The sequence below is a fragment of the Haemaphysalis longicornis genome, unplaced genomic scaffold (assembly GCF_048455015.1).
Source record: "Haemaphysalis longicornis isolate Haplotype H1 unplaced genomic scaffold, Haemaphysalis longicornis Haplotype H1 scaffold_7, whole genome shotgun sequence".
Lineage (NCBI taxonomy): Eukaryota > Metazoa > Arthropoda > Arachnida > Ixodida > Ixodidae > Haemaphysalis > Haemaphysalis longicornis.
The window spans coordinates 190,862,408-190,889,025 of NW_027526422.1; the positions used below are offsets into that span (position 1 = coordinate 190,862,408).

Below are 26,618 nucleotides of genomic sequence, written 5' to 3' on the forward strand. Positions count from 1 at the left end.
CCCTCCATGTGTTTTCAATTACAAGCCAGAGTGAAAGTTGGTTGTGGCGCTTTGTGGCGTGGTTAAATGACTGCATACTGTACGAAATAGCCCTTGAAGTAGCTGCAGAGGCTAAACAAAATGATATCCGCTAAAAGAAGCCGATTTGTCGGCTTTCTTTTGACCAAGCTGTCGCGGTGGTCGCGGCGTGGGACAGTATCGCCAGGTCGGGTGGTTTAACTGTTTGACGACAGTTACAGTTTTTTTCTTCTTGCGTGCGGTCGACAAAGGAAAGTTCACGTGTAGCATAAACACGGAACGCTGCTCATCTTACATCCTGAGGTAACTGCAAAACGTTGCTTCATCGGGAGCATGCAAGCGAACGCAAGAATTGCGCAGCCGACTCAGCTGACACCGCTGGCCTGGCACCGCTTTTGAAACGAGTGGAAATTTTGTTTCGTATTTTCGCAAACTAAATTATTCTTTCGTAACGTTTTACGCCGCACGATTTACGAACGGTAGGGTACCTGTATACTAGCGAGTAGGTTGGGCAATAGCGCCAATTAAATAAACAAATTAAGAAATAGCAAAGCACGCACCAAATCACACGCCCGCTGCCTGCAGAGATGTGTACTTCTATAACATCACATAACACGTACACCATAACATAACGCAGCCGCATACAGGGCGCGGGGCCCCGAATATTTATATACGATCATCACTGACTGTGTTGGTTTTCTAGTGGAGGGGTCGTCGAATCTGAACGCCGACACGACAGTTTTGACTTCAAATGGAGTTAGACAGCGAGACAAGAACAGAGAATTGGCGTCCTCCAGTTGAATTGCCCCCACCTCCCCCTTATCTTCACACTTCGCCAGATTATTGTCACATATTATTAGAAATTCGCTGAATTGTTTCTCTTTGCATTCAAAGCCTCCTCCCCCCCCCCCCCCCGATTTCCTATCCAGCCCTCCGCCGTGTCGGCTGCATGGAACGCGGCCGTTGCTGACCCTCATTCTAGGCTATTAAGTGTGAACTGGAAATGTATGCTGCAAGAGCATAATTAAGTAAAATGAGAGCAAACAAGGAAAGCGAGCGGCCTCTTAGTTCGCCCGACCACTTTGTTTTACGGCCACTAATTTCGGAATCGCAAAACAGATTTCACGCTTCTGACGGTCGCGGCATTTTGTCACTGAGACACGCAACAAAACGCAAGCTAACGCAGCACCATGTATTCGTAACGGCGACGCAAACGAACACTGCTTAATGAAAGTGCACGCATGGTGTGCAGGTACGCAAAAGAGCGGCGCACCGCAGCAGGCGAGCCTGCGGTCCGCCGGAGTCGCTGGCTTTTTAAAGCGCGATCATCGCCGATTGCGTCACTCTTCTTTTTTGATCGGCTATTTTTCAGAAGTCTTTGTCACCTAGAGTATTCGTTTAAACTAGAAATTTCACTTAAAATTTTACTTCGTACGACCATCGATCGGTGAACATGCGAGTAGCAGACGCCATCCCGGTCACGGTATTTTCGTCGGCGGTGTAAACGTGTTTAGCGCTGCGAAGCTTTTCCTTCTAATGTCAAGTTGATCGCTGAAATAGATCGGACGCGTCGGGGATGAGCTGGTGACCACGTCGCAAAATATTCGAGAGAGTCGAGCTCATTTTGCTTCTGTCAACACGGGATCCTATGGGACCCACGCTGCTTTGTACTACCCGGAAGTACTGCCCGGAAGCCGCTTGCGCAGCGCCCCCTGGGCAGCGCAGGAGGCCTATACCAACTCGTACTCACGCTCACTACACGCCCTCCACCGCTTGCACCCACTTGCGCTCACTCTCACCACCCGCCATGACCACTCGGCCTCACCCGCGCTTACGCTCACCACTCACCATCACCACTCGTACTCACTCACGCTCACCCTTCGCCGTCACCACTCGCAATGACTCGCGCTAGCGCTCACTACTCATCCTATCTGGCAAGCGAGTGTCTGCGGCAGACCCTCCATGAGCCATGAAACCACACAGTATTAGTGCATTACGACGTCAGAAGGCTATTCAAATAATATTCCTAAAGCACACGCCACCAGAGAAATGTTTCTAGGGTGCCCATAGCAGGTGTTCAGTGACGACATATTTCCCAACCCCCCTCCAGCTACTCAGCGTGCAATGGAACAGAAGATGATAGGTGTAGCATTAGGAACAACAAGACAGCGGAGTGGGTCAGGGAACAAACTCGTGTTAAGGACATATTACAGAGGGACCCTGATAATACGACTTCCAACGGACGACAAGAACGTGTCGTATGACCGGGGCGTCGTACGACCGGGGTGCGGGTAAATGCCGGCCTAGTAGACTGTCTCACGCGACAGGTGAGCTACGAACTTGTTTTTATTTAGCACGTTCTCGCGTGATTTACGAAAAACTAGCTGAAATACCAAGTTTATAAAAGAAGGCACGGCTATGTTTTGCCCCCCTCCCCCCATGGCATCCATCTAACCCGCAAGCATAGCGCCCAGCGCTATGCCCGACGTGGCAGTGCAAGCTGAGGGGGGAAAAGGCGAGTGTGAAACTGCTAAGGCCAAGCGAAACGAACGATAGTACAAGGCGGAAATGAAAAAAATTGCATTGCCATATTTGGTATGGCACCCTTTCAACGGTCCCGTGAAGTCGCTTTTAAGTCACAGTGCTCAACACAGCTGTTTTTGTTTGCAACAAGAACAAGCAACGCCTAATAGTTCAGATGATTCAAGCTTGGCGAGTAAACAGTGTTGCAGAAAAAAACTATAACGCGGTCTTCCTACAGATAATCGGGGTTTTTAATGCATTGTTTGTATGGTGAGTTGGCCGGGACTGCGGTGATCCGTCGTAAAAATGGGTCGTCGTAGGTCCGGGGGAAGTATAAGCAGGGTTAAACTGTAGCACAAATTAAGAAGAAATGGACGTGGGGTGGGCATGTAATGCGAATGCGAGATAACCGCTGGTCATTAAAGGCAACAGAGTGGATCCCTAGAAAAGGCAAGCGTGGCATGGGACGGAAGAAAAGTTAGATGGGCAGATGCGACAGAAAATTTCGCGGGGATAAATTGGTCGCTGTTGGAGATTAATTGGAGAGGCCTTTGCAATGCAGTGGGCGTAGATAGGTTGATGGTGGCGGTGGTGGTTGTGATGATGATGATGATGATGACGCTTTAAAAGCTAAAATCAATCCCGCTCTTAACACCCATCAGAGCGAGTGGCTCCTGCGACAGCCAACAGCGAGTACAAGCGCAGTATTTACGCTCACCGCGCTGACCCCGCAACTGGCGCGAGTAGAACTCGCGCTCGCGGGTGGTGAGCGAGGCTCACCGCGAGTTGCTCTCGCACTCGCAACTGGTGAGTGAGGCTCACTGCGCAGGGGGCTCACACTCCGTCGCACTCACACTCGCCAGTCCAAAAAGGATGGCGACGCTCACTCACCTCTCACTCAAGAGTGGTTAAGGGGGTGTGAGCACGCTCGTGAGTGAGCCTGCCGTCCTATGAATCATGGTAGTGGGGCACGAAAAAAAGGCACAAAATCGTTCTTCTCAGCACTACCGTGCAATTGTAAATCACATAAATCGACTTTCTGTATTTTTATGACATCGACAGTTTTGGTGAAAATTTCAAGCACCAACGAAATTAATGCAACTCGGGAATTCGCAGAGCGGTTTGTAAGCTGTTTTCTGCCCTCTATTTTGTTTCGAGTTCGCTGAAAATCCTTTATACTTAGAAAAGGGTCAGTGTAAAAGCGAGAACTATTTTGAGCAGTGCAATATAAACGAGTGCAATTGTGCAATTTGAGACATTTACAATATGTCCTGCGACTAACTGTTATACCTTGAAGCCATGATTCCTGCCTGTGGTGATCTGAAAATAAAACGAACAGGCGGACAATTATTATTTATATAAAACGTATCTACAATACAGAAGGCTCTCAACGCTAAAACTTCTACTTTACATGTTGATAAAACGTTTTTACAGTTTCGTCAAACACAACTAGTTAACGATGAGCATATCGTGTAACTAAAACAACTTCAGCTGAATACTACTCGTGATATTAGTTGGAAAAACACGTACTACTGTAATATCATACGGGCTGCACTTCGGCTATACTGTCTTGTTTATTACTAACTGTAGTCGTATTCAAAATTAAAAAAAAACGAATTGTGAATGTTTTGAAGAGGCTAGCTTTGTTTGAAACGATCCCTGCGCATGCGGTTTATTAGGCTCTTATTCCGGGCAATTCAGGCACACTAGATGCATAATTTTATTGATTGTGATTGTACGATATAACGCTTCGAAGCTACACGTGGAGTATGAGGCGAGCCGTAGGAGATGCCTCCGGATTAATTTGCACCAACTAACTCGGGTTTTCTGTTTTCGCCTAAATCAGAAAAGCAACTCTTCCACCGAGCCCCCCGGCCGGGATCGGATCCGTGTCCTTGGGATATGCATCGCAACGCTTTACCTATAAAACCACCTCAGCGTGTGCGGAGTTTGCTGAGTTTATTGTCTTACGTTTACGTTTTCTACGCACAAAAATATTTTAATCTTCCGAAGAGGTTCAATACTACATGACAGTGACGCCTTGTTGCAGGACTGCGTCCTACTAGCCACGGTGACTCGGTGGCTAAGGTGTGCTGCTAAGCTAGAGGACGTGGGTTCGATTCCTGGCCGCGGCGGCCGCTTTTCTGATAGACGAAAAAGGCTAAAACACCCACGTGTACGAGAAAGATCCCCAGGTGGTCAAAATTAATCCGGAGCCCTGCACAACAGCGCGCCTCCCCACCTGCGTTGCGTAGGCGCTTTAAAAGGTACAATGCTCTGAAAGACTTGTTTTTCTTGAAACAAAAATTAGGGCATGGTCGTGTACCACCTATTTCTTTTACTTTGGTCTCAACACTGAAACCTCTGACCATGTTATAGAAGTATGGGCCTTCAGCAGCGTGAGGTGCCTCTTAGGATAGTACACGTTTGCCTCAGTAAGACAACCTATTGCAACGTGCACATTCTACGTATTGATTCATCTTAAAACAAAAAGTGTCTTTTTCCAATCGAAGGATGTAGTAGCCTAAAACAGCTACTATACCACTCGGACCTTATCTTTGGTATGTCGGCCGACATAATATTGTCACGATGCCAAAGATAACGCAGTTGTCTTCAAGGAAAAGAAGTTTATTAGAGCAAACTTGTGCTCCCCTAACAACTGAAAGTATACACAGGCCGCGAAGCGGGAGTCCGCAGTGTGACGTAGGCAAGCGAGTGTCGGCGATCGGAAATACCGCGGCGTCTGCTCTGCAGGCTTCTATTTATTGGCGCGAGTGTTTCTCGAACCGTCGATTTACATATAGAACATTGTAGATCAAATACGATTATTCGAGGCTAGTGACGTTAGGGCGAAACGCTCCCCGTATCAGAATAACATCACCCGTGCGGCACAAAAATAAAGAATTGTACACGCTCTTTGCTTGGTACACAGATAACACAGCCGGGCGCAGCCGGGCACTAAAAAAAATATAAACAATCAAACCCAATGCTAACGTCGCGGCATTACTCCCCGATTTAGCACCGACCCGATGCTAAAATAGAACGACAGTCCGAACAAACAACAAAGAAGTGCATCATCTTGGCCAGTAAGGATTGAGGCGAACCACGTGGACGACGTGGGGTCACGTGCGTCGTCGTGATGTGCCGGAATCAACATCGGGGATCACCTTGTAGGTAAGTTGGCCAAGACGTCGTAGAATCCGGTAAGATACGAAATACCGTCGCAGAAGCTTCTCACTGAGTCTGCGTCGTCGGATTGGAGTCCAAACCCACGCACGATCCCCTGGGTCGTACTCGGCGTCTCGGCGTCGGGGGTTGTAGCGGCTGGCATCCACCAGCTGCTGGTCCATTGTACGAACTCGAGCGAGCTGGCGGGCCTCCTCCGCACGCTGAAGGTATCCTTGGACGTCGGCGTTAAGTTCGTCGTCTTCTACGTGCGGAAGCATGGCGCCAAGCATCGTAGTCGGCCGTCTTCCGTTGGCAAGCTCAAATGGTGTCTCTGCGTAGTTTCTGGTATAGCCGCGTTGTACGCAAACGTGACAACGGGAGCACTTCCTCCCAGGTCTGATGTTCAACGTCGAAGTACATGAACAGCATATTCGCAATCGTCTTGTTCAAACGTTCAGATAGTCCACTCGTTTGGGGGTGGTACGCCGTTGTTCTTCGGCTATCCGTGTTGCTGTAGCGTAAGATTCCTTACAGCAGCTCCGCAGTAAAGGCCGTTCCGCGATCCGTCATTAGGACTTCAGGGTCGCCGTGTCGCAGTACAAATTGGTTTATGAACAACTTCGCCACTTCTTGTGCGGTCCCCCTCAGAATAGATCGTTTCTGCGTAGCGGGTCATGTAGTCTGTCGCTCCGACAATCCACTTGTTCTCGGATCACGACGTAGGGAACGTGCCTAGAAGGTCCAATCCAATCTGTTGGAAAGGCCTCGATGGCACGGCGATAGGCAGCAGAAGTACGGCGGGTCTCCTCAGAGGCGTTTTTCGTCGCTGGCAGTAACGGCAGCTCCGGACGTAGTGGGTGACGTCGGATGTAAGGCGGGACCAGTAGCACTGCGCTTTGATATTTCCAATTGTGCGAGCTGTGCCGAGATGTCCGGAAGACGGGTCGTCGTGGCACGCTTCAAATTTCGTCACGACGATCTGCGGGATAACAAGAAGATAATTCGTTCTTGTTCCGGGGCTGGAATTCGTCTTTACGAGGACGGAGTTTTCCAGGCTGAATGCAGGTAATTTGCGTTTAAAGGCCTTGGGCACGGCGACAGTTGCGTCCTTGGAGGTAGTCGATCATGACGCGTAGACCGGTGTCGCCACGCTGCTGGGCGGCCAGGTCGCTCTCAGTCCCGACTCTGAAGAACGCGCTGTCTTCATCGGAGTCTTGTGGTAGTGGGCAGTCGGCGTCGGAGTATTTCCTGCAGAATTTATAGACGATTGTAACGACGAACTCTTGCAGTCGCGAGCTCCACCACCCACGACGCCCAGAAGGGTCCTTCAAATTTCCGAACCAACACAGGGCATGGTGGTCTGTCACAACCTTGAATGGTATTACATACACGTATGGGCGAAATTTTGAAATTGCCCAAATAATAGCGAGGCACTTTCTCAGATGCTGAGTAGTTGTTCTCCTCCTTCGACAGACCACTGTTTGCATAGGCGATTACCTTTTCGCAGCTGCTTTGCTTTTGGACGAGGACGACACCCAAGCCTACATCACTGGCACCTGTGTGCATTTCCGCTTCGGCGTTTTCGTCGAAATGAGGGAGTACAGGCGGTTTTTGCAGGCGGTGTTGCAGCTCGCAGAATGCTTTTTCTTGGACGTTTTCACAGCTGAAAGGGGTGATATTATTTGTCAAGTGCGTGAGTGGCTCTGCAATGCGTGCGAAATTTGTGACGAAGCGCCGGTAGTATGCGCACAGTCCGAGAAATCTTCGCGCGCTCTTCTTGTCTTCGGGTCTTGAGAATTTCGCTATGGCTGAAGTTTTTGCCGGGTCAGGCAGGACTCCTGCGGCGTTGACAATGTGGCCCAAATCTTTTGTTCCTCGTACGCGAAGTGGCACTTTTCAGGCTTCAGCGTTAACCCCGACGTACCAATGGTTTCGAGTACAGACTCCAACCTTCCAAGGTGCTCGTCGAAAGTCTGGGCGAATACCACAACGTCGTCGATGTATACGTAGCAGGTGTGCCACTTCAGGCCAGCTAGCACCGTGTCCATGACTCGTTGAAACGTTGCTGGCACCGTGCACATCCCGAACGGCATCACCTTGAACTCGCATAGGCAGTCCGGGGTTATAAATGCAGTTTTCTCCCGGTCTCTCCCGTCTACTTCAATTTGCCGTAGCTGGTCTTCACATCCATCGATGAGAGGTACTTCGCGTGGCAGAGGTGGTCGAGGGCGTCGTCGATTCGGGGGAGGGGGTACACGTCCTTTTATGTGATTTTGTTCAGTCGCCGGTAGTCAACGCAGAACCTTAATGTGCCGTCTTTTTTCCTAACGGAGTATGACCGGCGCAGCCCAGGGGCTTCCTGATGGCTGTATAATGTTGTCGCTGAGCATGTCATCAACTTGAGTCCGTATGGCTTCCCGCTCGTGTGAAGAGACGCAGTACGGGGATTGTCGGGTGGTTCTGGCTCCATCTTCGGTTATTATTCCGTGCTTCGGTAGAGGTGTCTGATGTATTTTTGAGTTCGACGAAAAACAATCCTTGTAGCGAAGCAGCAAATCCAATTTCTTCTGTTCTTCTTGCGATAACGCGGGATTCACGTCGAAGGGATGCAGAAGTTTGAAGGTATCTTCGGGTGCGCGTTCAAAATAGGCAACCGTGATCACGTCACTTGCTTCTTGCGTTTCTTCGAGGAACGAAATTGCAGCTCCCCTGTTTAAATGCTGGTATTATTCGCTGAAATTAGTGACCAAATCTTGGGATTGGACTGCTTAAAGCGCGCAATGCCTCTTGCGACGGAGACACCCCAGTCGAGGAGCAACCTTTGGTCACTATCTACGATAGCGTCGACGTCACGGACAGCATCTTCGAAGCAGACGGTGATCATCGAGCTTGCGCGGGGTGGCGGGGTGACATGATCATCAGCGATCCATACAGCACCACGGTGTTCGGTGTTCGGATCCGTTGTCATGGAGTGATCGGAGGAAAAAGCTATGGACTTGGCCTGTAGATCAATTATTGCACTGTTGTCCGTCAAACGTCCATTCCAAGAATTCGTAGCGGGAGCATTTAGGTAAAATGACGAACGCCGCATTGTACGTTGTGCCGTCTATGCTGACGCGCGATGCGCACGTTCCACTTGTCGTGACCAGGTGGTATCCTGGTGTGCGAATGTGCGGACCGTCTCATGTGGTTATAACTTTCTTCAGCTTATAAGCAAATGGCCCACTCATGACTGAGTAGTCACCTCCCATCTCTATAAGGGCGACTACTTCGAAGCCGTCCATGGACAGCTGAACGTCGGACGCTGCCTTTTTGGAGTTCAGGGTTCGTCGTCACGTCGTATTTCGGCTTGGGTGTGTTGACGGTCGGGCACTATTCTTCATGGTCTTCGTGGTATTATCATTGACAGGTCTGGTCATGTCGGGTACGCGTCGCGCCGTTTTGCTGTGGCCGTGTGGGGGAGTCACGTCAGGGTTAGATCGGGTCGTTGAAATAGGGGCATGTCGTGAATCATGCTCATCAGCGAGCGGCAGCGTCATTGGAGGGTTTTCATTTTTCCGCCGTTGCGCAACTTTACCTCCCGAAGTTGCTGCTTTTAGTTTCCCCTGCGTGGGCTTGGGGACCTTCCACGTGAGAAGACAGCATTTCTACGGCGGCTCGGCGGTTTGTATAGGTAGGGCGACGGAGAATGGTTGAAATGGGCTGAGCAACGGTTGGTTTGATACAGGTAGTCGTCGATATCACGTGGTCGTTGCCCAGGGAGAGGGAGAGGTGCGGAGGCGGAGAAACCACGCAGTCCAAGTCTCTTGTATGGGAAACGAAGATTGCTGTGATCGGCCTCTCCGCAGTGGTAGGGCAGCGGAAGATAATCGGCGGTTCGCTAAACGTCGGTCTTCCTGGGCGTCTGGTTTTGGGCTCCGGACGTCGGCATGGTTGACGGCGGCGACAATGGACGGCGGTATGGCGGAGCTTCTTGACGACGGGTTGAAGCAGGGCAGGGCCGACGAAGAGCCGCAGAGTGGGTCATAGCCTGTGGCTGGCGGGTTGCTTCGGACGGCATAGAAGTTCCCAAAGCATGTTGGACTTCTTCCCGGATCACGTCAGTCAGGGAAGCGACTTGAGATTGTGGCGTCGAAGGGAAAAGTTTTCGCAGCTGCTCTATCACCACTGCACGGATGGTGTCGCGTAGTGTGTCGGAGTTAATAGCACCGCCACCAATCGCCTCCAAAACCAGCACGTTGATTGGGCTCTCGCATTGCCTCGTTCATATTTCAAGCGTCTTCTCCAAGGCGGCTGCGTGAGAAGGAAACTCGGACACAGTCTTCGGGTGGTTGCGGACGAGGCATGCGAAGATATCTTGCTTAGCTCCTTGCATGAGAAACCTTAGTTTCTTTTCTTCGCTCAATTTTGGTCGGCACGGTAAAAAAGTCGCTTCAGCTCCTCAACGAACACCATTACGCCTTAATTGGAATGCTGCGTGCGTGTCTGCAGCAGCTGCTGGGCCCGTTCCTTGCGTACCAGAGTCGTGAACGTTTTTCAGAGCTCGGTCTTGAATAATTCCTGGTTGTCTGCGTACGTTCGTCGTTCTCGAACCAAATTCGTGCGGAGTCTTCAAGGTAGAAAAACACTTGCCTGAGTGTTTCGTCGTCATCCCATCGGTTAAACGTTCGGACCCTCTGAAGATGCTCCCCCCATTCCTCAGGATCTTCCGTGGGAAATCCATGAAATGATTTTGGTTCACGGGTTTGCTGCAGAACTACAGGAGGGGTCGATGCATTGGTCATCGTGGATGCGTTGTTCATGGAACTCGCCGGGACGTCTTCCGCCTTCAATTTATCTGGCCGTATTCCAAACGCTGGCGTTAGGCCTTGCAGTCAGCGGCTGGCACGAGTTGGGCTTGCTTGACGACTTGAAGATGGTTTAGGGTGCATGTACCCAGCACCTTCACCAGATGTCGCGATGCGAAAGACGACGCAGTTGTCTTCAAGAAAGACAAGTTTATTGGAGCAAACTTGGGCTCCCCTAACAATTCAAAGGATAGCCTGTATTCAATAGCGAGGCCCGCATGGAGGCAACCATGTGAATTTGCCATCACTGGTTACGTCCGGCTCCGCGGGATATCGGTACTTGTCCGTGTTATGCGCATGATATGGATTGGACATTCCGAGTTTTAGCCCGCCGAACGCAAAGTAATGCCTTGACTCCAATGTGAGTGCGATTAACAACAACTTTTTTGGCACCAACATTGAGAATCGGATTGAAACAGAGCAGACGACGCACGCCGGTGTTATTTTTATTCTTCCGCGTGCGGCCGCAGTGGCATCAGCCGCGCCATGTCCGTGGTGCTTCGGCCACGTCCGTGGCCATTTCAGTGTTGCCAAGTGAAGAAAGTGACAGCTAAACTTTTCAGCGGAAACCACCTATACACAGGCGGTGAAGCGGGAGTCAGCAGAGTGACGTACGCAAGCTAGCGTCGGACATAGGTAATACCGCGGCGTCTCCTCTGCAGGCTTTTATCTTTCTCGAACCGTTGTTTTACATCTAGAACGTTGTAGATGAAAGAAGATTATTTGAGGCTAGTGACGTCTGGCTGTATCACAATGAGATAACCCGTGCGTCATAAAAATAAAGAATGAAACACGCTCTTTGCTTGGGACACAGATAACGCAACCAGGCGCGGCCGGGTAGTAAAAGCAAAACATAAACAAGCAAACCCATTGCCTTGTTCTCGGCAATATTGCTGCTAGCTACATTTATAAAACAACAGACGTTTACCTGGCTGTGGAAATACTGTGTACCAAAGGCACCCAACCAGTGCATCACACGCGTTCACCTTCAAACACAACGTTCCTAAGATATACTTTCCCTTTCTCCCTTTTCCCTCCGTCTCCGTCACTGAAATCCTTTCCAGTTAATGTGGTCAAATAAATGTAAAGTATGCCTAATTCAATCGATCATATAGAGGGAAAATCCCCAAGGTTTAGTAATCGTCTGTGAAGGACAATTCGACATCCACCTTAATGCAGCCATACGGCTACAACACGCGTAATACTGTTGCGTCTTAGTAGACGGAGGTGTAGACAGCAGGATGGAGATGTACCTATTTATTAGGCGTAGCGCTACACCGAAAGTAGAGGCAGCACGGCGAGTCTCAGTGAAGAAGGCTGAATCGTTCTGCCCGCGAGCGGTGAACCCACACACTTGCGTCGTCGTCTTCGAACACCTGGCTGGCAAGGAGAGGGAACGTCACACTCGCTGGGGATTGTACACTAACACTGCACGGCGATCACGCATACCGCAAGCAGGGGATCGCTGCTTGATAACTATCCACGTGACATTTTCCCCCTCGTCGAGAGAGCATCGTCCTTATGCGTGCAAAACTCTGAAAAAAAATGCGGTCGAGGCATTGTCCCGCAACGTGTCAGGTAGGGCTTCGTACGCACGACATGAACGACGTCAGGGCGGCGGTTACGCCGGCGTTGAGAAACGATTCCGTCGTCCACAACCTCATAGGTGACATCGCTAAGCTGGCGCAAAACTCTATAGGGACCGAAGTAGCGTTTGAGGAGCTTTTCAGAGAGTCCTCGACGTCGAACAGGAGCCCATACCCAGACTCGTTCGCCGGGTTTGAAAACGACAGTCCTGTGACGGAGGTTCTAACGGTGCGTGTCGTAGCGCTGTTGCTGCCTTGTTCGTAAGCGCGCCAGTTGACGCGCCTCTTCCGCTCGTTCCGTAAACTCATTTAGCTGCATGTTGTCGTTGCTGGTGTCGTGAGGCAGCATTGCGTCCAACATAGTGGTCACGGGACGGCCGTAAAGGAGGAAGAACGGCGTCATCCTGGTCGTGTCTTGTTGAGCCGTATTGTAAGCGAATGTCACGTATGGCAATACGGCGTCCCAGGTCTTGTGCTCGACGTCGGTGTACATACTTGTTTTGTTGGGCCGTTCAGTCAAACCGTTTGTCTGCGGGTGGTACGCTGTTGAGGTCCGATGTGCTGTACCGCTGAGTTGCATCACTGCGTCGACAAGCCCAGCAGTAAACGCTTTGCCTCTGTCCGTAATAACAATGGCCGGGGCACCATGCCGGAGAACAACGTTGTCAATGAAAAACTTGGCAACCTCGAATGCAGTTCCTCTTTGGAGGGCTTTTGTTTCGGCATACCGAGTGAGGTAGTCGGTAGCGACTACAATCCACTTGTTTCCCGCGGACGACGTCGGAAATGGTCCCAACAGGTCCATCCCGACCTGTTCAAACGGCTTCTCGGGGATTTGGACAGGGTGCAGGAGGCCCGCTGGCCGGAGTGGTGGCGCTTTCCGTCGTTGACATTCACGGCACGTGCGCACGTAATGCCGCACGGCTACAGAAAGTTTTGGCCAGTAGTATGACTGCTGGATCCTAGTCAGGGTACGGGTGAAGCCGAGGTGACCCGCCGTCGGCTCATCGTGGCAAGCCTGCAGAACCTCGTTACGAAGTACTGCAGGTACAACAAGCAGGTAGCTTCGGCCACGCGGAGAAAAATTCGCTTTATACAGGACACCACCGCGGAGACTGAAGGATGACAGCGCTCTTGAAAACACCCGCGGCACAGTGGATGAACGTCCCTCCAAGAAATCAATCAGCGGCCGTAGCTCGGAGTCCTCCCGTTGCTGCTCTGACACGGAGGATGTGTCCAGCACTCCAAGAAAAGCGTCGTCATCGGTACAGTCATTAGCCGACGCAGGGCAAGCTGGTGCTCGCGAGAGGCAATCGGCGTCGGCATGCTCTCGGCCGGACTTGTAAATGACTTTGACGTCGAATTCTTCAAGCCGAAGGCTCCACCGAGCTAATCGACCAGACGGGTCTTTTAGGCTCATCAACCAGCAGAGTGAGTGATGGTCACTGACCACTGTAAATGGACGGCCATACAGGTAGGGTCGAAATTTAAGTACTGCCCAAACGACGGCGAGGCACTCCTTTTCTGTGGCCGAGTAGTTGGCTTCCGAAGAGGACAACGTTCGGCTGGCGTATGCTATCACCCTTTCGAGGCCGTCTTGCAACTGCAGAAGAACCGCTCCGAGTCCAACGTTACTGGCGTCGGTATGGAGCATGGTGATGGCGTTTTCGTCGAAATGGGCCAAGACAGGAGGTGTTTGCAACCGCTGGCGCAGCTCGTCGAACGCCCTCTGTTGCTCGTCATTCCAAAGGAACGCGACATCATCCCGTGTAAGGTTGGTCAGCGGAGCTGCAATGGTGGCGAAGTTCTGTATAAATCTTCGGTAATAGGAGCATAGCCCCAAAAAGCGCCTCACGGCTTCCTTGTTGGTTGGCATGGGGAACTGGGATACCGCTTCAGTCTTAGTAGGATCAGGTCGAACTCCGGCACTGCTAACTACATGGCCGAGGAACAGGAGTTCGTCGTACCCAAAATGACACTTCTCAGGCTTTAGCGTAAGTCCGGCGGATCGTATTGCCTCGAGGACGGACGTGAGGCGTTCGAGGTGTTCTTCAAACGTGGTGGAAAACACGATCACGTCATCCAGATACACCAAGCAAGTTTGCCACTTTAGGCCCGACAGCACGGTGTCCATCAGTCTTTGAAAAGTGGCTGGAGCGGAACACAACCTGAACGGCAACACTTTAAATTCGTACAGCCCATCAGGCGTCACGAAAGCGGTTTTCTCGCGGTCCCGTTCATCGACCTCGATCTGCCAATACCCGCTTTTTAAGTCCATAGACGAAAAATAGCGGGCGTGTCGTAGTCTGTCGAGGGAGTCGTCAATGCGAGGCAACGGGTAGACATCTTTTTTGGTGACCTCGTTGAGTTTCCGGTAGTCCACACAAAACCGCAATGTCCCATCTTTCTTTTTCACTAACACTACGGGCGACGCCCAAGGACTATTCGACGGTGCGATGACGTCGTCTTCCAGCATTTGCTGTACTTGCCGCCGTATTGCATCGCACTCCTTAGGGGCCACACGGTACGGGTTCTGACGGATGGGCCTCGTCGTTTCTCCGGTAATTATTCTGTGCTTTGTCAGATGAGTGTGACGGACACCTGACGTGGAGGAAAAACAGTCCGCATACTTTTTCAGTAGGTCGAGGAGTGCTCGGCGTTTTTCTGATGACAGGTTGGTGCTGACGTCTATTGCGAGTTTAGTGCTGGCTGTTGCGGTGGCACTAGTTTGAAGCACAAAGCCCTCTGTGTCGTCAACAGCTTCGAAGAAGGCTACAGTAGTTCCTTTCACGATGTGCTGGCGTTCATTGGCGAAATTGGTGAGCAGGAGGTTTCCGCGGCCACAGGACAGGTGCAGCAGGCCTCTCGCGATGGCAAAGCCGTGGTCGAGGAAGAGCGATGTGTGCAGCTCGGCAACGCCATCGGCAGTGGAAGGATCGTCGCACTCTACTGCGACAAACGCGCAGGATCGTGGCGGCACACATACGTCGTCAGCGGCGATACGCAGCGGTAGACGTCGGTTCTCGGTAGGCTGTAACGGAGGCAGGTGCGTCGATAGGCTCACCCTGCCCTCACCTATGTCTATAACGGCGTCGTATTCCCGCAAGAAATCTATGCCGAAGATTACGTCTTTGCAGCACCGAGGTAGAATGACAAAGGTGCCAACAAAGTCAGTGCCTCCTAGACGGATCCTGGCCGTGCATTTACCGACTGGTGTCATCAGGTGGCCTCCGGCGGACCGAAACTGAGGCCCGTCCCACGGAGTCTTTACCTTGCGCAACCGCTCGGCAAATTGCTGGCTCACGATAGAATAGTCTGCCCCGGTGTCCAGCAAAGCGGTCACCTCATGCCCGTCGGTAATAACGCTGAGCTCAGCACTAGCGCCTTCGTCGGCATTAAGGGTCGTCGTTGTCGTGTGCTTACACAGCGGCAAAACTCTATGGGCGCTTTGTTCTCGTCGAGTGGTCGCGGCAAAACCATTGGTTGACGTCGGTGGCGGTGGGAGGTCTTCCGAGCTTCTGCAATCAGCAACCTTGCCTCCCGACGTCGCTTCGTCTAGTTTCCCCGCCGGGGGCTGGAAAACCGGACGTCGGGGTCGTCTCGAGGGGCGCGACGGGTCGGCGGGAGGTGCGGTGCCGGAGAAGGTGAGCGGGATCGACAAGTAGGCGGCGTGGTGTTGCGTGCGGAGCGGTAGTCGGCGATTTCGGTCGGCCGCTGGCCAAGACGGAGAGGGGGAGCAGCCGGAGAGAAGCCACGTAGTCCGATCTCGCGGTAGGGGCATCGTCTGTAGACGTGGCCAGGCTCACCGCAGTGATAGCACAGGGGTTGCCAGTCAGCTGTGCGCCACAAATCCGTTTTGCGAACCCGAGTGGGTGGGAATTTCGCCTGCGAAGTGGGCCACGACTGCACAGGCGGGGGTGGCTGACGGAAAGGGACAGTCGGAACATTTGGTGGCTGCTGACGCATGGCTGCTGCGTAGCTTGAGGGGCTCTCTTGCACGGGCGGGTCGGGAGGCGAGAATGCTTGGCGCAGCTCCTCACGCACAATCCTGGCCACGGAGGGCGTCGGCTGTGGTGTCGCAATTCCAAGCTTGCCTAGCTCTTCGCGCAAGATCGACTTGATCAGTTCCCGCAAAGAGCTGTCGTCGGTCGTCAGGCTAGCAGTGGTCACGGGAGCGTTGGCGGACCTCCGAGAATACTGGCGACTTCGCTCCTGCACAGCCCGCTCGGTAGCCGTGGCCTCCCTGATGAACTCTTGCACAGTGCGTGGCGGGTTTTGGACAAGGCCGGCAAAAAGCTGCTCCTTGACGCCGTGCATAAGGTAGCGAAGTTTCTTCACGTCCGACATGACAGGATCAGCGCGTCGTAAAAGGCGTGCCATGTCCTCGGCAAACATGGTGACACTTTCGTTGGGTTTCTGGATTCTCGACTCCAGCAACCGCAGCGCGTGCTCAGTACGATCCGGGTCGGAAAAGGCTTCCTGAAGCTCCTGGCGGAAGTCGGTCCACGTCGTGAATGTAGCCTCATGGTTCTCGTACCGAATGCGAGCGCCGTCTTCCGACGAGTAGTACACCTGCCGCAGTTTGTGCGCATCGTCCCACTGATTAAAGGTGGCAACACGCTCTAAGTGAGCAACCCAGTCTTCCACGTCCTCGAAGGCATCCCCGTGGAATTTATTAGGTTCGCGAGGCTGGTGAATTACCACCTGTGGTGCGGCCATAATGGGAGCTTGCGGGGTCTTACGGGTGCGGACGTCGGAAAGGCCCGGTAATTCAGGCGAGAGACCGAGCTTGCGCCGACTGCTCCGATGGACCGGCGTGTTGATGAGACACGGCCTTTCTGGGCTGGCGCCGGACAGGGATCCAGGCATCCGAAAACCCGGCTCCTCCACCAGTGTTGCGTCTTAGTAGACGGAGGTGTAGACAGCAGGATGGAGATGTATCTATTTATTAGGCGTAGCGCTACACCGAAGAGTAGAGGCAGCACGGCGAGTATCAGCGAAGAAGGCTGAATCGTTCTGCCCGCGAGCGGTGAACCCACACACTTGCGTCGTCGTCTTCGAACACCTGGCTGGCAAGGAGAGGGAACGTCACACTCGCTGGGGATTGTACACTAACACTGCACGGCGATCACGCGTACCGCAAGCAGGGGATCGCTGCTTCATAACTATCCACGTGACAATACAGCCATATGGCTACATTACAGCCATACGGCTACATTTACGCATAAGATTTTTAAATACGGCACGTTTAGCAAGAAACGGCCGTTTTTAGGCCATCCGCGCGGCATATTTTGGCTCGCAAATTACTCTTTCCACCTTAGGGCAGCATCGCCTACACCTTGTCTCCGTGAGTAGAGTTTTCACTTACTCTGCACGGCGTTCCATCGGGCTCCGGTTGCACAACAATTTGAGGGTGTTCATGGGCTGACAAAAGAAGGCATGGGTATGTGCAGGGAGTCACCGCGGAAGTCTGAAATTGCGGAGAGCTTTATTTTGCAACACAAATATTTTGCAATCTTTGCATCACCGAGTAAAGGTTTGTATAGGGTTATCGCAACGTTTTATATTCCCGAGTAACAAGATTTCGCCATACATCCAGTATCTATAGAAAGAGCATTCCTTAACGCTGTCCTTATCTTATCGCCCCAGGACAGTTAACCAACAACGCGTCAAACTTGTCTGTCTCGGAAGACATATCTATTATCCTTAAGGTATATCAAAAAGGTCTTAGCGCACATAGATGATTTGCAACACATTATGCACATAACGGGTGTCTGTTTATTGTAATTTGTATTTTCGCTTGCACTGGAGATACGGACTGTCAGAAAATAAAAAGAACTCGTCCAATTTCGTTTCATGTCATTTTCTTTTTGTCACCTTAAACGGCCGAAGGCATTGCATATGGGGGCGATGAGTATAATAACGATTTGAATAAACCGCAGAGTAAACACCATTGAATACAAGGCAGACTAAAAACGCCAACAAGAGCGAATCAGAGCAAAGACAGAACAAAATGTGCATACAGGCTACACAGAAACGGGCTCAAAACAAAGTAAGCATAAACAAAGGCGATCCTATACAACATAGAAAGAGTAACGGCAGAAAGGCAGGCACAGTCATTCGTTGCACTCGAGATAGACCAACAGAATGATAACTTACGCTGCGCAACATATTGTTGAGGGGAGTGTAAAGGGGGCGAGTTAGAAAAGAGGGAGTATTTACAGTACGTAAAGACAAGGTTTTTCGCAAAAGGTAGAGCGGTTGGAGCATGCAGTGATTTTGTTAGGCAAGGTGTTCTAATGCACTATGCAATGTGAATAAAACGATTTATTCGTTGCTGAAATGTGACGAGATACGTGCTATTGTGTGGCTGTGGTTTAAACAAGATGCCGTTCTCGGTGGTGATTATGACAAAGGGTGCCTCCGCTCTGAGTAATAAAGGAAAGAGTGAAGTAAGCAAAGACGAGAGATAGTTCGACGCAAAGCTACGAAATGTCGGCATAACAATGCCTAGAGAGAGAGACTAAACATATTTATTGTTTCATGGTAAAGAGTCTTAAGGGTGGCCTCCTCATTCCAGGAGTCCATTGGCACGGGCCGCGTCTTCTGCCCTCTCCACCAACCTGCGCTGGACGTCGAGGGAAGAGCTGGCGAAGGCGCTCTCCCAAACCTCAGAAGTGTGGAAGGGATTCGGCGGGTCAAGTGGGCTTTGTGTACAGCCGCCGACCATATGAAAAAGTGTTCCAAATTGCCCGCAGAAGCGGCACAAACGGGGATACAGGGTGGGGGCTATGTAGTGGTTTCTGCTAGGGTGGAGGTAAGTATTATTTGGCAGGGCACGAAGTATTCTATCGTGGCCCTTGGGCAGTTGTTTGTGCGGTGGGGCGTACGTTTGTCTTTGTAGCCGACAGTGCGTGGTAATCTCATAAAACGAGACTAGAGGAAGCGGACGCAGATCTGCTTCTTCAAGTGCTCGGCCGGTCAATTCTCGAGTTGTGAGATGGGCAATCTCGTTCCCTTAGAGTATAATGTGCGCAGGCGCCCAGATTATCTTGGGGGGTCTTCTTAGTGGCTTCTGTTGAAGTATTTTGAGTGCAGTTTTGTGTATTCTCCCGCAGGAAAAGTTGCGACAAGCCTATTGAGAGTCGGTAATTACGGTCTCAACTTGAGTTTGGGTAGGCGCCAAGGCAATGGCCGCTTCCTCGGCGACTAGTGGGTTGGCTCGGTCCAGTGATACGCTGGTGCGGTGCTCTTGGCCTATAATAACTGTTGCTACTGAGGCCCGCCTTCCGGGATAGAGGACCGCGTCCGTGTACGCCATGGCAGGATGGCTTCCATACCGCTTTGAGATACCACGGGCTCTTGCGTCGCTGCGGTCGGCGTGATGCACTGGGTGCATGTTTCGCGGTAGCACATTTACTGTAATGTGGCGCCTGATATCATGCGGGATGTCTGTGACTTGGGCTGTTGGGTGCTGAAGCGGAATCGATAATCAAAGTCTCGAAAGGATGGATCTGCCGGTTTCTGTAGTGCCTAATCTTGCCGTCTGGTGGGATAGATGTGCCTCGATGAGTTCATCAGGCGTATTGTTGAGTCCGAGATGAAGCATTTTGTCTGTCGAGGTGCTGACTGGTAGGGTCAGAGCCTGCTTGTAGGCTTTTCGTATAATGGTGTCCAGTTTCTTCAGTGCCGTTGTTGAGAGCAGAGCATAGGTTATTGCGTAAGTGATCTGCGAGATGATGAACGCCTGTACTAGTCGGAGTGTGTCAGATTCGCCCATGCCCCTTGACTTAGTTGTTATACGCTTGAGCATGTGTGTGACTTGCTCCGTCATGGTCTTGATCTTGTTGATTGTTATATTTTTCTTGTCCGCCTGAAAGCTGACGCCCAGTATTTTGATGCTTTGAGCAGGGGTGATAATGTGCCCATCTATGTGTATGGTGATGGTGGGTGTCCCTGAAGCTTTCTGTTTGGTTAGAGACACGAGCAATAGTTCGCATTTTTGAGGGGCGCAGCCCAGCCCGCATGACCTTGAGCAGCCATTCACTACGTCCGCTGCTTCCTGTAGGCGTTCCTCCATTGCTCCCACTGAACCCGTGGTGGACCAGATGGTAATGTCGTCCGCGTAGAGACTATGATTTTTTACCCTGAATAGAATTAAGTAGTGCAGAGAGTCCTATGAGAGCAATGTTAAAGAGGAGGGGACATAGTACAGCCCCCTGAGTAGTTCCACATCCTCCTATTGGAAAGGCGTCCGTGGTGTGGTCCCCTACTTTGAGTATGGCTTTCAGATCTGTGAGGAAAGAGTTGGCATACTGGTAGGTCTGGACGCTTTCGACAATGTGAAACACATGGCCATACTGGCGAAGCTGAACAATGTATAGATGACCACAATGAAGTGAATGAAACGCTTAGGGAGCACAAATTACTTCATATAAAAATTGAGTTTTATCCCTCGCTTCCTAGGCAAATGAATAGTGTTAGTGCATCCACAGTTCTTTCGTATGCGTTTGTAGTAGTACCTTGCAATTTATTTTTAGTCCATTGCATGCTCAGAAATTATGTTGCAAAATGGCAAAAAGTAGCTCAAGTAGAATATGCATGATTTATTTGCTCCGCAAGCTAGTTGTCTAGTCAAACCTACTCATTTAGGACCACACAACTTTAAAAATAAATGTTAAAAACCCCAACGCTAAAAAAAGTTTCTTTTTCTGGATCTGCAATTAAAATACTCAAGATTTCCGTGGAACTAATCTTTTGTGACAGATCGAATTCAAATATTTACTCCATTATATCAAACATTGCTCGAGTGATTCTACCTTGAGAGATAGGTAAAATTTAATACAGTTGTAGGCTGATACTGGTGGTTTTGTAAAAATGTAGTTGCCCGGTGCCCAAGATTGAGAAACCTACGGGTTGATGCTTTGTCACACCTTCAAAGTACTTAAAATTGCATTATATGAACTAGATGGTACGTCTGTACCCTTGGTCCCTTTTTTGTCCTTTACTAACTAACGGTAATTCTAAGATAGAGCTTGAAAAATTTTGAAACTTTAAAACACCGCAGTTCAGGCTTGAAGATTAAAGTTCATATCGTGGACCACGGATTGGGCGTGCATATGTATAGTGTCGTGTACACAGGAAGGTGGTTGAAGTAGACAAGCATTATTAATATTATTATTCCACTGACGCTAGAATTCTCGGCAGATGATATGGAGAACCTGAAAAATTCGACAGGAAGAGTGAGGGCAAACGTAACATCCCGTTTTCTATAAAGCTCAAGCCAATTTTCACCATTTTAAGTGCCTCACGAACTTATAAATGTATTACTGTAAAGTTTTGTGCCTGTGCAACTAAAATCAAAATTAGTGGTAACTGAACTCCACCAACTATTTATGGTGCTGGCAATTTTGCAAAGCAACAAATATCCCTTTCGTCCAAATATAATGTTCCATGTTTGGGTATACAATGCTAAAGAGCATTTCCTGTCTGTTTTCCTTCATCCAGTTTTCCCTGGCGCTTAACCTGTTCCCAGAGATAACCATATTTTTTATCTCGAAAAGTTAAGCGAGTTGGTACTGGGAAAGCCGTGATATATCCGGGCACAAAACAACGAGCAGAGAGGATGACAGTGGTCGAGGCAGCCGGTAGCGCCTGTTCCATCAGCGCTGTTCTGTTCCGCCTGTTTTTGGCACTGGGAATCGTACCTTATTCAAATGTATTTTTCTTGATGCCCATCACAGAAATGTTAAACTGGTGGTAGTTTTGACCACTCGCTTTGCGAAACCAGCTTCAGACTATATTCAGATGTACTCGAATGGCCATACGTTTGCCCCTCACACGCGCTTTTTGCATGCTCACAAAAGGCGAGGTGTATAGTTTGGAGTTAATTCAAACAATATCACTCGTTTTAATCATGTAGCGTAAGATTCTGAAAGTTTAAAACTGACAAAATTGTATTTTGGTAAGGCTGAAAATGTGGATAACAGGAAACTTCACATGACTATTTGGGCAACGCTGCATAGTTATAGATATTCTCATCGGTAAGAGGTGAATTGTGTGGCAAAATAGACTTCGTACCCTCGCTGATCGAAAAGGGCTAAGAAAAGACAAAACGTATAGCTCGCTAAGATTTCAGAGCGGCATTGTTCAACACAGATGACAAACATATTTCATAGGAGCTGCAAAACACTTATTTACGTGCCAATTATATCTAGCCCCACTTTTTACAACTTTGGCACTTACCTGCGCCTAAACTTTTCAATACAAACACGAACCAGAAAAAATGCTAGATGGAAAACATGGGACCTGCGATGTGTTCGTACTGGTATAGGTTGAGCTAAATAATGAGCCATGTTCTCAGGAACGCGCACCCACATTTCGCAGCAAAATATTAGGAAACGCTATAAATGTATACCGACTCTATTCTTCAGCATTCATTAATGTTAATGCTGTCACAAGTTGAAGTTGATCACTTTAGCTCGTACTGGATTGCCTTCCCCGGCAGAAAAAAGTAAATTTTGATAAAATAAATTTAATCGTTTTACGACGCCAAACCGCTTATGTTCTGTGCACTCACTATTTCTCGGACAGTTACGCAGACCCTTTTTCACCAATTTCTCAGTGAGAAAGCAAAAAACAAACAATTTTTAAATTATACAGCAAAGCTGTGTTTGGCAAAGGATTTGTGACTTCGCCACATCCGTGAACAAACACAGAGCAGCCAAACGTTCTTGCAGCAAAGCCCACTGTGTACCAAATGTTTAGAAAAAATGGCTATACTTTTGTGCTATCAAAATTCCCCCAAAACAATTTACGCCAATACACAGCTAAACAGCTCTGTAGTTACTCTGAATTTTATCGGCTTGCCATATTTTGCCCGTAGGAAATATGTTTGCACAATAAAATTCCCATCCCCTGTGACCATTTGGGCATATAAAAGAGCAGCAGATTAAGAGAAAATGTCAGAAACGGTTGTTGTTTCAACCCTTTAACGACATTTATATATTAAAAGTGAGGGTAATCTGACTGTATCGTTACAGAGAGTTTCAGGCACTTTTCTTGCTGAGTTAGTACTCAGTAATATTTCCAAAGGTACCATGTCCTTCAGGCCGCAGTGCATATCTGAGCTTCTACGGAATGAAGACGCCGCCCCCATGCTTGCCTTTGACGGTAAAAGGTTTATGGTTCCACGTGTTATTTGTTTTCATATGTCCACTACTACTACCACCATTACTTATTATTTTAAAAAATAAATACCTGTATATTACGAAATTGCGCGTACGACCTGTATTTTGTACAGCTACATTGGTCATTCAGCTTCAGAAAGTATAAGGGCTCCAGATTCTTCCAACCGGTCAAGGGCCACAAGGTCTTTTCATCGAAGAGAGAGTGGCTTGGGGCACTAAAATCATCGACATATACACCATGAGGCAATACAATATTCATAGCGAATGACGTTTATTTTTGCTTGGTCTTCTGCTCCAAGTAGGTTAATAATACATCTTTAAATTAACCCCCTTTCGTTTCATAAACCTCGTGCGATGACTCTCACCTTCATTGTATTGTGGCATCCTTTGACCTTGCGCTTTCGCGTGTAGAAAACGTAACATCATTATTGTCATTACGGAAGAAAAGAGTGGGATGTGGAAGCCTTCTGAAGATCCATTGGCAGGGCCAATAGAAGTAGCGGCAAAATACCGTTCTTTATAATTGAGGTGTCAGTGGTTGTGACTCAATCTCCTGGTATTGTTTTGGAAAAGCAGTGCTTCGAAAGCTGAGGGCCACCAAATTACGTAACCCTATTATTGTGTACCGCCTTAAAATGCTGCAGTCCAAGACACTCGGGTGGTCTAAAATGGCATCCTTTAATGTGGCGAAAGGTTCGCAGTGGGCCTTTTGGTGAAGGGGTCACGAAGCTTAACCGCGACTTTGTTCGGCAGTGATTATTGGAGATGATAAAAACGGGCATCTGGCAGCGTGCTGTGACTCATTTTGGCTGCGGAGACACAAGAAACTAAGTTGTGTCAAATCTATGAGCCCATTTTCACACTGCATCAAAAATATTACATAAATATAAGCCCTAACCATTAAAATCAACCTTTCAAAAAATACACGCATGCCTGTGGTCGCCGTAAGGTTCGTTAAATTTTTAAACAGGGCCGGCTGTAACTTCGAGGCCGGCTGCCCATGCCCAAAAATGTTGCACGGCCCATGAGGCCGACTGGCCAAAGCCGCCACGATAGGACACGCAGATACAATGCTGGCCTTCCAGCCTGCTAGCCAACCACGTTCTCCATTTTTCTTATCATCCAGTGCAACAGCCTACAGATGGCGACGGTGCTTTTGAGAATGCTGATATAGATGTCTTCTTTCCCAAAAAACAGCTTGAAGTGTGCGTTCAAATCTTGCTAATGCACCTGAGCTGTCCACCATAGCAAAAATACGTTACGTATGTTCAAGTTGAACGAATAAGAAAGAGATAGAACTTTGTTTAAACATGTGTAACTAATGAATCTCGATGCGCCCAATGTTCGTGTCCAGTTCCGGTCGTTGCGGCACCGCAAGTGACGGATCTAGCTCAGTAGGTGTTGGCTGTGAAGGCGGGAGAGGGCGGATCGCGTGAAACGAAATGCTTCTAGGCCAATCCTTGAGGCTGCAGTGCAAAGTGGGCATACCGTGATTCCTGCATGATTTGGAGGGCGCATAGTGAGGCGGCCCGCCCGGCCTGGGATGGTGCTAGTGACGAACGCAGGGTCGTTGAGAGGAAAACTGCGACGGGGTGATTAATTTGATGGCTTGTTGAACTACCTCAACATCGACGCCACGCACAAAACTTGGAACGTCGTGTGAACTTCCTCCCGGCCAAATCTCGTGGCCTTGATCTACGTCGCGTCACTCAGAGCTTCGGCGAAACGCGCACGACCAACTATAGTATTTAGGCTCCGGCGTTGTAGCCATGATGGTGGATGAGAAAGCCCAGTGCGGGAGTACTTCGTTGGGCTCTTGCAGTTTCACAGAAAGTGGTCGGTATTTTTGGATACACATGGCACTGCCTCTGGTGGGGGAGGCCGAAATGAGTTGGGTCACTTTGTTGGTTCGTTTAACGGGTTCAAGATTCAGGAAACTGTAGGAGACGCTATGGAGGGTGCATCAGGAGAGGATAGAGGCTGTAGATCTGTACTTGCATGTGCGTGCCCAGGAATATCTGCGAGCGCGGAATTGGTGATGCAGGATAAAGCCCATGATGCCCTCGTTGAAGTGTAAATCCCGAGCCGTGTATTGGGCATCTCTATTTTGTCCTGGATAGAATGGGCATCGCCCTCTTTATATGTCATAGGGATTGTCAGCGACTTGCAGATAAAACAGGCAAATGCCGACGTCTCAAGAGGAGCGCCGATGTCATTGAAGTAGGGAAAATTGATAGGGTGCCCGAGTATCGGTACAGTTGGTGTCGGTTGGTGTGCACGGTTCTGTTGCGAGTGGCGGGAAGGCGAACCACCAATATGCCGAAGCACAGCGTCTTTGAAGTCGCTTGAGAGCTTTGTTACCGATGGTGCTCCTTGGAGCTGGGTGAAGGTCCCACTGCAGAGAACTTGCTACGTGCGTTTGTATCTTGTGCCCTGGGTAAAGAAGCCGCAGATTTAAAACTGACTCTCCATCGAGCAATCCACAGCTCCTGGTCCATTGTGTTGAACGGTGGAATGCAGACAACTGTAAAGATGGCGGGTACCTGTAGAAGCCTCGTTCATACACCATCGTGAATTCAAGGCTGCGTTGAGTTCGTTGTCCTCGCGTCACTACGTCTGTAGGCAGTGCCGGCCGCCGCGTAAAGAGGTGGGCAGCCCGCACCTAGAGATGTTGCACGGCGCCTGCGGCCGACAGGCCAGGGCCGCGGAGAAAGGAAACGCAGACATTGCTAGCGTTCGAGCATGGTAGCCAACTCCGTTCTCTATTTCTGTTAGGTGACAGCTCAACAGCCTAGCGGTTACGATGGTGCTTTTGCGCCTGCAGCAACAAACTCTCAATACATAAAAATATGTAAGTAAAATACTAAAAAGCGTCGTAGGCACACACTATTGAAGGTCTCTTTTAAAGTGCTTCCGCACTTGTTTACGTATTGTCCGCAAGCACGATTACTTATTCTACATTTTTTGTGACCGACCTTACTTCTTAAACTGTTGTTACATATATCTGACTGTTTTCTACTGCGCGGTAGCTGAATGTGAGGATTACTCCCTTTTAAACCACTGTATAAAACATTGCAATTAAAACACTGTAATTAGGCTCAATAAGAGGTACAAGCTCAAGGTGGTGCAGGGCTACGCGCCCACATCCAGCCACGAAGACCAAGCAGTGGAACGCTTCTATGAAGATGTGGAATCGGCAATGGCTAAAGTAAAAACACAGTATACCGTAGTTATGGGGGACCTCAATGCTAAAGTAGGCAAGAATCAGGCTGGAGACAAGGCAGTTG

General features: G+C 49.7%; 1 protein-coding gene across 1 annotated transcript in view; it reads right to left on the reverse strand.

The window, feature by feature from the left end:
- LOC144145649 (uncharacterized) overlaps nt 1-26,618 on the reverse strand; it is a 68,557-nt gene that overhangs the window by 18,054 nt on the left and 23,885 nt on the right. Inside the window, exons 3-4 of the mRNA XM_077677317.1 lie at nt 17,511-17,612; nt 3,832-3,861 (exon numbers count right to left, since the gene is read on the reverse strand). Of these exons, the coding sequence (XP_077533443.1) occupies nt 3,832-3,861; nt 17,511-17,612 (132 nt within the window). The remainder of the gene's footprint in view (nt 1-3,831; nt 3,862-17,510; nt 17,613-26,618) is intronic.